Raw genomic sequence first — 12,563 nt, forward strand, 5'->3', positions numbered from 1 at the left:
GCCCCAGGCTTTCCCGGCTCGCTCGCTTCGGAAAAACTACAAGTCCCAGGGTGCCTGGCGCGGGTGGGTCACGTGGGAGGGGCGGCGGGCGCGGCTAAATAGTCTCTGCCGGCCATTTTGTGGGAGAAGCCGCAGCGCCGCCTCTTCTCTAGCGTCCTAGCATCCGTCGCCGCCGCCTCTTCCTCCGCCTCCTCCTTTGCCTCTTCCTGCCTCCTCCCGGCTTCCGCCGCCACCGCCGCTCCAGCCGCATCCCAACCCCAGAGCGAAGCGTCTCCTTATTTATTTCCGTTTTCTCGCCACTGCAGCCTCCTGACACAGTGATCCGGGCGGGCCCCGCAGGAATTTTATCCCCTCACCGGCCTCACACTAGTATCGCATGTCCACTATCCAGAACCTCCAATCTTTCGGTAAGATCGGGTCGCCCCGCCGCCCCCTCCTGTCCCCTTCCGTCCCCCGGGGGCTCCTCGGCCGGCCGGCCGCCCCTGCCCGCCCTCGCCGGGGCCGCTCGCCGACCACCTCCCCGAAGGGCCCCCGGCCGCCCTCCGCGCACCCCGAGTGGGGCTTTGTCTCGGCGCCCAGAAGATGGCGACTGGGCCCCTGGCGACCCCCTCCCCGAGGACGGCCGCCGGACCCCGGCCCCCGCCCGCTACTCTACCCGCCTGCGCCTGGCTTCTGCCCCACGCCACCTCTGCGACCGTGTACCGCCCCCAGACCTGCCCTGCCTCTCGCCAGGGAGACCCTGGCCCGGGAGCTGGGGAATCGGCGTACCTTAGCGGTCGGGGCATTTAGTAAAAGATGCGGATCAGGCCTCCGATCTGTCACTGGGCAGTGGCCCAACCTTCTCTACTTGCGTAGTAATTTGTTACATTACGCTTCTTGATTGATTCATAGGTATACGTACATTTATCTTTTTTACTTTTTTCGAGGCAGGGTTATTACCATTAAATGACTGGGGTGGCATCTGTGAATGTTTCTGTTGTCATCAGAATGTAATCGAGATGACGCACATTTTTATAGTGTCTATAAAAGTGAGATCTTAACATTTCTTTTCTCTAATTAGAGGACTGTATTCAGCGATAGCATTATCTGCCTATAACAGCGTTTTTCTGTTTAGGCATCAGGAGACATACCAGCTTAAATCCTCTTTTTGTGAGAGTACTTGGAGGTTTTATTAATATTCTACCCCATCACCTCCTCATCCCCACCTGCAGGAAAAAAAGCAAAGGCACTAGAACCTTCTTTGCTGACTGTCTAGATTGTAGCATACCATATATCTGGAAATTACTAAAAGATACTGTCTTGCTTTGGATTTTTTGGTATCCCTTTGCAGACCCCTTTGCTGATGCAACTAAGGGTGACGACTTACTCCCGGCAGGGACTGAGGATTACATTCATATAAGAATCCAGCAACGGAACGGCAGAAAGACACTGACTACTGTTCAGGGCATTGCAGATGATTATGACAAAAAGAAACTTGTGAAAGCTTTCAAAAAGGTAAAGATGTTAGGGAGGAGAGATTAAAATCTAGTTATTGATGCACACCTCTAAACGGGATTATGGTTCACACCTTTACTTGACTTTTAGTGTGGATGAAAATGATTGGACCCAAGAAAACTGCTCATACCCTTAACTAACTTCCAGATATTTATGTCTGATCTCCCATCTTAAAATAAGATTTACGTGGCTTTCAAGCAAAATAAAATGTAAAATGCTCAGTTTGCCATGTTCCAAGTAAAATCATTTCCTTTATGTGACTTGCTGATTCATTTTCAGATTAACTTAGGGAGTACAGGACACAAAAATCTGTTCCTTAAATGTAATCAAGCCTACTGAAATAGCTAATTTTAGTCTTAGAGTGAAAATAAAATCTCACTGTATTTGACTGATGTTGAACCTACTTCTTCAGAAATTTGCCTGTAATGGTACTGTGATTGAACATCCTGAATACGGAGAGGTTATTCAGCTTCAAGGTGACCAAAGAAAAAACATTTGCCAGTTCCTTTTGGAGGTGAGTGATTGGATGCTTTATGTACAAACTTGAGATTGCTTATAAAATTGTATTTAAGGGCAATGTGAATTACTACGTACTATGTAAAAAGAAAGTTGTGAATGAAGTAAATAAGTTAATTTTAAGTGAAGGACAGAGTTGGTACTTAGTTTCAAATATGTATTGAATTGTTTGTTAACGATTTGCCACAAGTAATAGTGTTGCCATAACTTATTAACAATGATTCTTTTTAATGACCACTTCTATGTTTTTTTAGAGATGAACTTATTACTCAATAATTCTGCTAAATTAAATTTTATTTTGCAGGTTGGCATTGTCAAAGAGGAACAGCTTAAGGTTCATGGATTCTAAAATGAACCTAAATACGTGGAGAGTTTCTTGAATAATTTTGTTCTCTAAACCTAGTTTGGCTGCCTTGTGAAATGATTCTCTGCAGTAAACGGACTTTTCATTTATTTAATCATTCAAACTTCCATTCATATCTGCATGATTACAGAAAACATGGGGTATGTAGGCTAGTAACACATAAGAAAATTGCAGTAAGATGGTAATGAAACCCCGTATTCATCTTAACATGTTTCCAATGGAAAATATTTTGTTTTGAGTGTTTATTTGTTTATTGTTCAGTTTATTACTTTTCACTTGATTAAATGTGGTTTTTTTGTTGTATTAAACCATGTATGTTGCAGCTTAACAATAAAAAAAAAATCTATAAATCCTTTTGTGAGCAGTTAGGCTCCCAAATCTAAGCAAGTAATATACACATATTTTGTCTTTCATAATTGGAGTTCTCATTCTGTGTATTCTTTCTAGTTAATTTCAGATGCTGTTAAAGCTAGAGGAGAACCTTTGTTATATGTAATTTGTGTTCTTCATTTACTGACTTAAAATTAAGTATAGGAACAGGAATATAAACTCAGCCAGAGCCAAGACTTTGTCAGAATGTACTATTACATTTTTAAAAGAAAATGAAGCATAGTTTAAACTTACATATTAGCACATTTTACTTTTATTGCGTATGTTACTGGGATGCCAATAGAAATCTGTTCCTAAGTGCCAGACAATATAATAGACTCCTGACATAAAATAAATCTAGTCACAAGCACTACCCTGCAACTATGGGTGGGTGGTATCACTATTCTACAGATGGCAGGCATTGAGGTTGGAGTTAACTTCCCTAAAGTGCTAGAAAGTGACAGAGTTGAGGTGCCAGCCCAGGGCTTCCAACCAGAAAAGCCATATTCTTTCAGTAAATCATGGTTTTGGTATGTGTTTCACCAGAGTAAGAGCTGTGGGTAATGGCACATAGGGGTTGAGGATTGTTTAAGAAATAGAATTTGCAGTTCTTAATTATGAGACTTCTGCAGCTCATTCTATTGAGTTCCAGATTTCTGCTTTTTATTGAGTTGTGATTAGATGCTCAGTTACACAAGCTGTGCCATTAAAACCATTTAGCCAAGACAGATGCATCTCCAGTAGTCCATTTCTTATCTAAAGGGGTTACATTCCAGGACCCCCAATGGATGCCTGAAACCACGGGTAGTATCAAACCCTATGTAAACTCACCCTTCTCAGTACACTAATGGGCGGGTAGCATATACAGTTTGGATACGCTGGAGAAAGGGATGGATTAGGTCCCACCCAGATGGAGCAGGATGGTGTGAGATTCCATCTTGTCATGCTACCCAGAACAGTGCCCGGTAAAAACTTACAGGAATTATCACTAAGATTTTCCATTTAATGTTTCCATTTTGGATCGCAGGTAACTGAAAGCACAGAAAGCAAAATCTTGGGTAAGAGGGGACTGTTGTGTAAGTGTAAACCTTTTAGCTTAATGCAGTGGGATAATGGTGGTGCGAAAAATGTCTGTCTCTTGGGTCACTGCGTTCTGTACCAGCTGAACTCTTGCTCCTCTCTTGATGGTACTGCTTTAGAAAAACGAAATCAGCCCCCACAGAGTTTACCTCTTAAAGATACTTAAGTAATAGGTTTTGTTACTTTTTCACCACATCCTATCTCCAAACAAGAAAGGCTGCGAATACTGAGAAGTGAGTACACTGGAATATAGTGCCAAATGTGGTGAGCTCATTTCAGGAAAATAGTATAATATGAGCAAGAGGTTTGGGAAAATTTTCCACCATAACTGAGAAGTCCTCACTTTTCTACCTATAACTTGATAAAGCAAAAGCATGAATTAACATTCACATTCATTCTTTATCTACTGAGATCTGAGCTAATGCCCAGAGAAGGATTATCTGTTAAGATGAGATCTAACAAGAAGGTCGGTGGACCAGGGAAACCTTGTTACAAGGGAAGAAAAGGACCCCTCATCTTGGCACCCACAATTAAGGTTTTGGTCATCACTTCACGTGTCAGGCCAGTCCCACTAGATGGGATCAAAAGCCTTGGGCAAACATCTGGATTTTATGGGAAGCACCTCTCCTGATCCTCCCTTCAGCCTTTGAGCCCCAGATTGGACTTGTCACCTGTAGGACAGTCCCCATCCTTAGAGCAAGAACTGTATCATGTATCCTTTACTTCTTATCTTTGAGCAGTGCGATGGAAATAATATCTACAGATTTCTGCAATTTCATTGAAACCAGCCAAAAGATAAAAGTTGAACTCTCACCCTCATGTGAGAATGCTGACTGGGAGCCTCAGAGATACCCAAGAGCATATAGCTCAATGTTCTCGTCTGCTTCAGGGGCAAAAGGCACCAGGCGAACTATAACTGCAGAGGAAAAATAGGTTATGCCTTACAAATGCAGCAAAAATAGCTAGCCAGACAGTATCTCCTTGTGCCTCTCGTGTGGGAAGATTCTGATCTGCAGCTTTTTTAGTGGTCTGTACTTTGACAGTGCAACATGACACACACCGAGTCAAGGACTAGCAGATTTGTCCCTAAACCTCTAGACTCAGTAGAGGCCTTGGTGAAGCCAGTAGGAAACTGACCTTTGGCTGGTTGAGGCACAGCCTGAGTAAACTGCTGCTATAGCAACGATGTCCTCTTATCTTCAATCTCGGCCCCACCTGAGGCAGAGGGAAGCCTGGGGGAGCAGCCTGCTCTACCTGCTCAGGAACTCATGAGAGCTGTTCTCTGAGCAGCCCTAGAGAGGGGGCGGCTCTGACCACAGGGAAGGAACAGTTCCAGTCCCAGTCAGGACACAGTTAACCAAAATAACGTGAGAAATACAAAATGGTAACAGACTTCTGTGTGCCTCCTGTCACCAGCTGGGCTCTGGCTGAAGGAATAGGTGGTTACAGCTCAGGAAAAATCAAGCTAATTAGATTGCCCACACAGACTTGTTCCACTGGGCCTGTGAGGTTTCCCCCAACAAGCCAGAGTTCCATGCGGGAAGGAAACGAGAGAGGCGTGGTCCTGCTGTATCCAAAACCAAAGAGAACTCTCATTTGCAGTGGATGGCAGCCAGTTACCCTCACTTGACAGACAGGTGACAGCCACGCAACGTGTGCCTGTCTGGTATCAGGGGCCAAAGTGAGTCAGCTGGGATTAAGCAGGGGCCACTAAGGGGCCTTGAGCACTGACAGCTCCTTTCACAGTCATTTAACTCCCTTTTCATCTGGATAGTGGAAGCTTGGAAGAAAAGTCATAAATCAGGGGAATGGCTATTTCTTCACTCCTGGAAAACCATTCAGGGTGGAATTAGTGCCAAGTAGAGGAGAGAATATCAAACTGTCCTTTGATGTTCCTAATCCAGGCATTATTGTGTCATGACATGTGGCCTGTGGGAATTCTTTGGCCTATACACAGAACTTAAAGGCAATTTAAACTCAGCACTGGCGGTGACGATGCCAGTGTGAGGCAGGTGGCTCACATATTAGCTCATCAGTCTGATTCTGAACCTAGCACAAGGAGCTATAGATCTGCCAATGAACTGAGTGCATGATCTGAATTGTGGTGGTGCCTTCATATCAAACCAGTGAACAACCTGCAGGCTTCTTTTCATGCAAAAAGCAGTTACACAGATACAAGCACCACTCATTCAATGCACAAAGGGGACTAAAGTTCAGAGCCAAATTCCTCTCCTGCGAATCTAAGTGATCTTGGCCCCCAAGCTGGGCTTCTGCTGCAGCCGATTGCTCTAGCCTGGAGAGTTTTGAAGGGTCTCTAGGCCTACAGAATGGTCCAGAAGGAAGCTAGCTGTGACCCCCAGGTCTGTCTCCATGTGTCCTTCATCCATTCATTATCAGGACCTCAGGCCCACCTCCTCAATCCAGTGGGTAAGGAACAACATACAGTCTGGAGAGCAGAGGTGGAATCAGAAAGTACTTTAATCCACGTCAACCATGACAAATTCCATGGGGAAGACATCACCAAAGATTTGGAGAGAGAGATAACCCCTTGAAGCAGAAAAAAGGCCCGTCTACTCCCTGGTCACATACGTCCATTCTGGGTGCTTTATTGCCAGTAACTTGTTAAAAACTCAGGAAACATTAGCCCAATATTCAAATTAGACTATGAGAACCACTAGCAACCTACTTGATAGACTAAGATTGTTGAAAATGAAACAACATAAGGCACCCAGAGAATACTATTAAAGAAGTAAGGAAGGGAGGGAATGACTGGGGCAAGTATGTACTCCTTTAACACCCCCTTGTGGACACTTAAAAACTTGATCGCTCTTGGCAGTTCACAGTGAATTACGGGAGGTTTACATTGTTGCAGACACTAAAGCACCAGCTGACAGGTTTAACTTTGTCATCCTTCAAATGTTATGCAGAAATTGATATAGCCAATCCCTTATTTTTGTAACCCACAGAAACCTACTGCAGTTTGCTTTTACCTGGTGAGACAAAAAAATGCGTTCACGGTCTTGCCCTGGGGATATATAAAGCCACTTCACCTACTGTCTATCACAGTGTTATTAGAAGGAATTTAATTCAAGTGTAAACAGAGACATCTGTTTATGGCCTCCAGAGGCTGGATGATTAAGCTAGAAAACAATCAAGGCTCCTGCTAAATTGTCATCTGTTAAGGAGCACAATCTGGAGTTTTAGACATACACTATAAATATATAGCATTCTCATTTTAAACCTCTCATAGTGCTCTCAGGTTAAACCTTTGTCTTAGACCACTATGCAGGTGAGTGTGTCTTTTTGGCACACCCACTTAGAGAGTGACTTGAACATTAGCAACTTTTGTCTGGGAAAAGTAGTGACTGGGCTCCCTTAAAGCCCTTGCGTCCATGATAATGCCATTCCATGAGGCCCAGAGAACCCAGAACAGGACTCATTTGGCCGGGCAATCATTAGTAATATACTCACTGGGAGAGCCTCTGGCAGGTGTCACACCACAAGTGAGGGAAGCCTAATGCGAGCTCAGCGGTAACCTAGGAATTGTTCTTCAGGGATTTGATTCTACCTGAGTCAATGACACCAATCTTGAGTTGGGCATCTGACCAGGGAACCACCTTCCCCACCAAGAGAGGTACTGGGAGAGATTACTGTGGAAAATGTTCTCTAACAGTAGGTCCTTTGACCCTTGCTTTTCACCAAGCATTGTCCCTCATTTGCCCACTTCCCTTGCAATAAAAGTAAAAATGGCTAACCTCTTTTCAACATTTGTAATCTAGAGTTCTGAGTTCCCTACACGTATCAGCTAATTTAACTCTCACAGACTTCATGACCCAGCATCGCTTCCCTGGCTTACCGTCATAATTACCTCCTCACAAATAACCTTACCTCCTTTTATCTGCTCTCTTTCCTTTGTACTCATCTGTCAAACTGCAACCCTTGTTAAACTCAACCACTGGCTCCATACCTGCCTAGGACAGTGATGGTGGCTCGGGGAAAACAGTGGTTTTCTCCTTTTCCCTTCACCCCCATCCTCCGTCTTACACAGCTGAAGGCTTTGCCTCATCCATCACTGAGATATCTGAGGCGCCTTCATTTTCCCATCTCCAGACCTTCCCATCTGAGGCAGTGATGCATGTTCTCTGTCTTCTTTTCTGTTTATAATGGATGACGTGCACTTGCCCATCAAAACCAATCCCTCAATCTATGTCCCGGGTACCGTCCCCTTTTCTCCATGAATTATCATTGTAATTACCCTCCTTTTTCTGAATCATCCATTTCTTCCTCCCTACTGGATCCTTTTCATCAATATCCCCTGATATCTCTCATCTTTCATATATAGGCAAACCTCAAATATACTGCAGTTCTGTTTCAGCCCACCACAATAAAGCAAATATCGCGATAAAAAGAGTACTGGGATTTTTTTGGTTTCCCAGTGCGTATAAAAAGTATGCTTACACCATACTGTAGTCTATTATGTGTATTATGCCCTAAAAAAACAATGTACATACCTTAATTTAAAAATACACTATTGCTAGAAAATGCTAACTATCATCTGACTCTTCAGTGAGTCATAATCTTTTTCCGATAGTAACATCAAAGATTGCTGATCACAGATCACCATTATATATATAACAACAATGAAAAAGCTTGAAATATTGTGAGAATTACCAAAATGTGACACAGAGATACCAAGCAAACAAGTGCTATTGGGAAAAAACGGCTCAGAGAGATTCTCAACAAAACGAGTACAGAGGAATGCACCTCGACGCAATAAAGGCTGTTCATGACAAATCCACAGGGAGCATCGTACTCAACGGGGAAAAGCTGAAATGATTTCCTCTAAGATGCAGACCAAGACAAGGATGCCCACTCTCACCGCTTTTACTCAACATAGTATTACAAGTCCTAGCCACACCAAACAGACAGGAGAAAATAAATAAATAAAAAGCATCCAAATTGGAAAAGAAGTAAAACTGTTATTGTTTCCAGATGACGTGATACTATACATACGCCACCTAGAACTAATAAATGAATTCAGTAAAGTTGCAGGATACATAATTAATATATAGACATCTGTTGCATTTCTATACACCAACAATGTACTATCAGAAAGTGAAATCAAGAAAATAATCCCATTTAAAATCATGTCCAAAAGAATAAAATACCTAAAAATAAATTTAATCAAGGAGGTGAAAGACTTACGCTCTGAACACTGTAAGACACTGATGAAAAAAATTGAAGCTGACACAATAAATGGAAAGGTATACTGTGCCATGGATCAGAAGAATTAACACTGTTAAAATGTCCATACTACTCAAAACAATCTACAGATTCAGTGTAATCCCTATCAAAATACACATGACATTTTTCATAGAACTAGAATAAATAATCCTAAAATTTATATAGAATTACAAAAGACCCTGATTAGCTAAAGCAATCCTGAGAAAGAACAAAAATGGAGGCATTATAGGCACTGATTTCAAGCTACACTATAAAGTTATAATAAAGCAGAGTGACACTGACACAAATACAGACACATACATCAATGGAACAGAATAGAGAACCCAGAAATAAACCACCACACATAAGGTCAATTAATCAATGACAAAGGAAGCAAGAATACGCAATGGGGGAAAGACAGTCTCTTCAAAAAGTGGTGTTGGGAAAACTGGACAGCAGCACATAAATTAATGAAACTAGACTATTTTTGCACACCATATACAAAAATAAACTCAAAATGGATTAAAAACTTAATTGTAAGCTCTGAAATTATAAAAAGCCAAAAAGAAAATATAGCTGGTAAGCTCTTTGACATTGGTCTTGGAGTGGAGTTTTTGGATCTGTCCCCCAAAGCAGAGGCAATGAAAACAAAAATAAACAAGTGGGACTACACCAAACTTAAAACCTTCTGCATAAAAACCATCTGCCAAGTGAAAAAGCAACCTATTGAATGGGAGAAGATATTTGCAAATCATATATCCAATAAAGGGTTAATATCCAAAATGTATTAAGAATTCAAACAAATTAATAGCAAACACAAACAATCTGATTTTTTAAATGGGCAGAGAATCTAACTAGACATTTTCCCAAAGACATACAGGTGGTCCACAGGCGCATGAAAAAGAGCTCAGCATCACTAATTATCATGGAAATGCAAATCAAAACCTCAATGAGATACCACCTCACACCTGTTAGAATGGCTATTACTAAAAAGTTGAGAAATAACAATATTGGCAAGGATGTGGAGGAAAGTGAACCTCATACACTGTTGGTGGGAATGTAAATTGGTGCAGCCACTATGGAAAACAGGAAGGAGGTTCCTCAAAATTTAAAAATAGAGCTACCATACAATCCAACAATTCCATTCTCGGGTATTTATCCAAAGAAAATGAAAACACTAATTCAAAAAGATATATGCACACCTATGCTCATTGCAGCATTGTTTATAATAGCTAAGATATGGAAGTAACCTAAGTGTCCATCAACAGATGAATGGATAAAGAAGATGTGGTATATATATACATACATAATGGAATACTCCTCAGTCACAAAAAAGAATGAAATCTTGCCATTTGCAACAACACGGATGGACCTAGAGGGTATTATACAAAAGGAAATGTCATACTGAGAAAGACAAATACTACATGTTTTCACTTGTCTGTGGAATCTAAAAAACAAAACAAATGAGCAAATATAACAAAACAGAAACAGACTCAAAAATACAGAGAACAAACCAGTGGTTATGGGGGGGCAGGGTAGAGTGGTGACCGATGAGGGGCAGGCAAAATAGGTGAAGGGGATTAAAAGGTACAAAGCACCAGTCATAAAATAAATAAGTCACAGGGATGTAATGTACCACACATGGAATATAGTCAATATACAGTCAATAATATAATAACTTTGTATGCTGCATAATGTATAAAAATATTGGATCACTATGTTGTACACCTGAAACTAATACAATATTGTAAGTCGACTATATGTCAATTAAAGGAAAAAAGTTAGTCAGTTATGAATTCTACCAATTATGCAACAGTGTAAGAATATACAGCAAAAATTCATCAATTGTGACTAATTTCGAAGAAAGCAGGTTATCACAAAAGTTCCTGTGATAGGAAATTTTGATGGATGTGTTTGTTACTTGATGCCACAGTGGTTACCACATTGCAAATATGTAGATGTATAAAATCAACATGTTGTATACCTTAAACTTACACAATGTTATGTCAATTATATTTCGATTTTAAAAATAAATAAACTTTTTTCAAAGGGGGAGAAAATTGATTGCTTGGATTCCATTAAAATTAGACTTTTAAATTAAAGACTTCTTAGGGATGGATGTTAACTAGACTTATTGTGGTGATCATTTTACAATATATACAAACATTAAACCATTATGTTGTACACCTGAAACTAATGTAATGTTATCTGTCAATTATATCTCAAAAATTTGTTTTTAATTTAAAGACTTCTGTCTTATTGGAAACAAACTAGGTGAAGATAACAGACAATGGGAGAAGAGATTACAATGCCTAAAACCTACAAAAGGCTTAGAGCTAGTTTCTAGAAAATAGAGGGAACACTTGCAAATCAGCAAGAAAAGATTTTTCTACTTGATGACGATTTTTTTTCCCTAACGCTTATTAGAGTTTCTCCCCCCTTTTCCTAAATATTCAATAGCCTCCACCTTTAAAAATTAATTGATTTGATAAAAATTTTAAATTTCTGTTTTGCAAAAGCCAAACAAAATAAAATCTAAGATAATAAAATGTAAAGAAAAAACTGGAAAGGGGTTATTATCAACATATGTCAAAGGATTATCAGCCTTTCTTGCAAATCAAATTTTGAAAAATATACACAATGTACAATATGTAAAATATCCTTTCAAAAAAAGAGAAAATATCCTTTAGCAGCACTTTGAGGGGAGACAGTGTCATGTTTCGGCTATTAGTACTGCAGATCTTTAAATGAAAGAGTACACATTTGAAAAATGAACAACTAAGCTTTTAAAATTGTTATCTCTGTAATGTAGTGTTTACAGTTTCTTTGGAAAACACAAAATCCAGAAAAGCTCAAAGGAAAAAAAAGTTTCCTGTAAATCCACCATGCAGGGAAACTACTGTTATCATTTTACTGTACAACCTGCTCATTTTTTTTTCTTGGCATCATTATTTTTACAGTGAAAGTAGGATTAGTCTGTCCGTTATCTTTCATCACCCATTTTGCTAATTTCCCCTGTCATTAATCATTCTTCCTCCAGTGGCTGATAGGCCCCTACTGCCTAGGCCCTTCCCTGCAGAGTCATGCATGGAAATTGGCCAAGTTTCCACTACGGTCTGTGGAAGCCAAACTTTGGAGCCCGGCGGGCTTGGGTTTGAATACCAGGTGTCACTCAGAACTGTGAGACCAGGTACGAGTCACTGAACGTCTCAGAGGCACAGTGGGGTGTACTAATCCCTCCCTTCCAGGGTGGTTTCGAGAATCTCAAGGATTTCATTCGTGTCAGGAGCAAAGCCAGCCACCCACCCTCTCCCTCCTCTTCCTTCTGAGTGTCATCGGTTGCAGCTGGGAGAGCATGTGAGGACAGGCCCCAGTGGGCATCGTCTGGTCTGGAGGGTGCGGAGGATGGGGCAGCAGAGAATGCAGACCAGAAGGAGCTTGAAAGATGTCAGAAAAGCTGTCCTGAAAGGGTGAGCACCCCCAGAGCTGGCCGGAAGGGGAGAGGGAGGGGGAGCCC

At 41.2% G+C, this 12,563-nt stretch overlaps 1 protein-coding gene and 1 long non-coding RNA gene across 7 annotated transcripts in view; one reads left to right on the top strand and one right to left on the bottom strand.

Annotated features, from left to right (window-relative positions):
* The window catches only part of LOC107033228 (uncharacterized), a 121,459-nt gene that overhangs the window by 31,328 nt on the left and 77,568 nt on the right, over positions 1-12,563 (bottom strand). For 2 of the 6 annotated variants that reach the window (XR_012060563.1, XR_012060548.1), the window contains exon 1: positions 769-960. The exons of the other annotated variants lie outside the window; for them this stretch is intronic. This is a non-coding gene — a long non-coding RNA (uncharacterized lncRNA). Of the gene's footprint in view, positions 1-768; positions 961-12,563 lie in introns of those variants that run through there. 6 annotated transcript variants of the gene reach the window in all.
* EIF1B (eukaryotic translation initiation factor 1B) lies at positions 102-3,471 on the top strand. Its single transcript, XM_006200669.3, has 4 exons — positions 102-407; positions 1,331-1,494; positions 1,907-2,008; positions 2,315-3,471. The coding sequence occupies exons 1-4, from the start codon at positions 377-379 to the stop codon at positions 2,357-2,359; spliced, it is 342 nt and encodes a 113-aa protein (XP_006200731.1). The 5' UTR covers positions 102-376; the 3' UTR covers positions 2,360-3,471.

The sequence above is a fragment of the Vicugna pacos genome, chromosome 17, assembly GCF_048564905.1.
Source record: "Vicugna pacos chromosome 17, VicPac4, whole genome shotgun sequence".
Classification (NCBI taxonomy): Eukaryota; Metazoa; Chordata; class Mammalia; order Artiodactyla; family Camelidae; genus Vicugna; species Vicugna pacos.

What these genes read in the sequence shown, in the direction of transcription:
- EIF1B (XM_006200669.3), top strand. Translation starts at nt 377, where the DNA reads ATGTCCACTATCCAGAACCTCCAATCTTTCG. An exon ending in TTGTGAAAGCTTTCAAAAAG is followed by an intron (nt 1,495 to 1,906) that starts GTAAAGATGTTA and finishes CTACTTCTTCAG; the next exon opens with AAATTTGCCTGTAATGGTAC. An exon ending in TTTGCCAGTTCCTTTTGGAG is followed by an intron (nt 2,009 to 2,314) that starts GTGAGTGATTGG and finishes TTTATTTTGCAG; the next exon opens with GTTGGCATTGTCAAAGAGGA.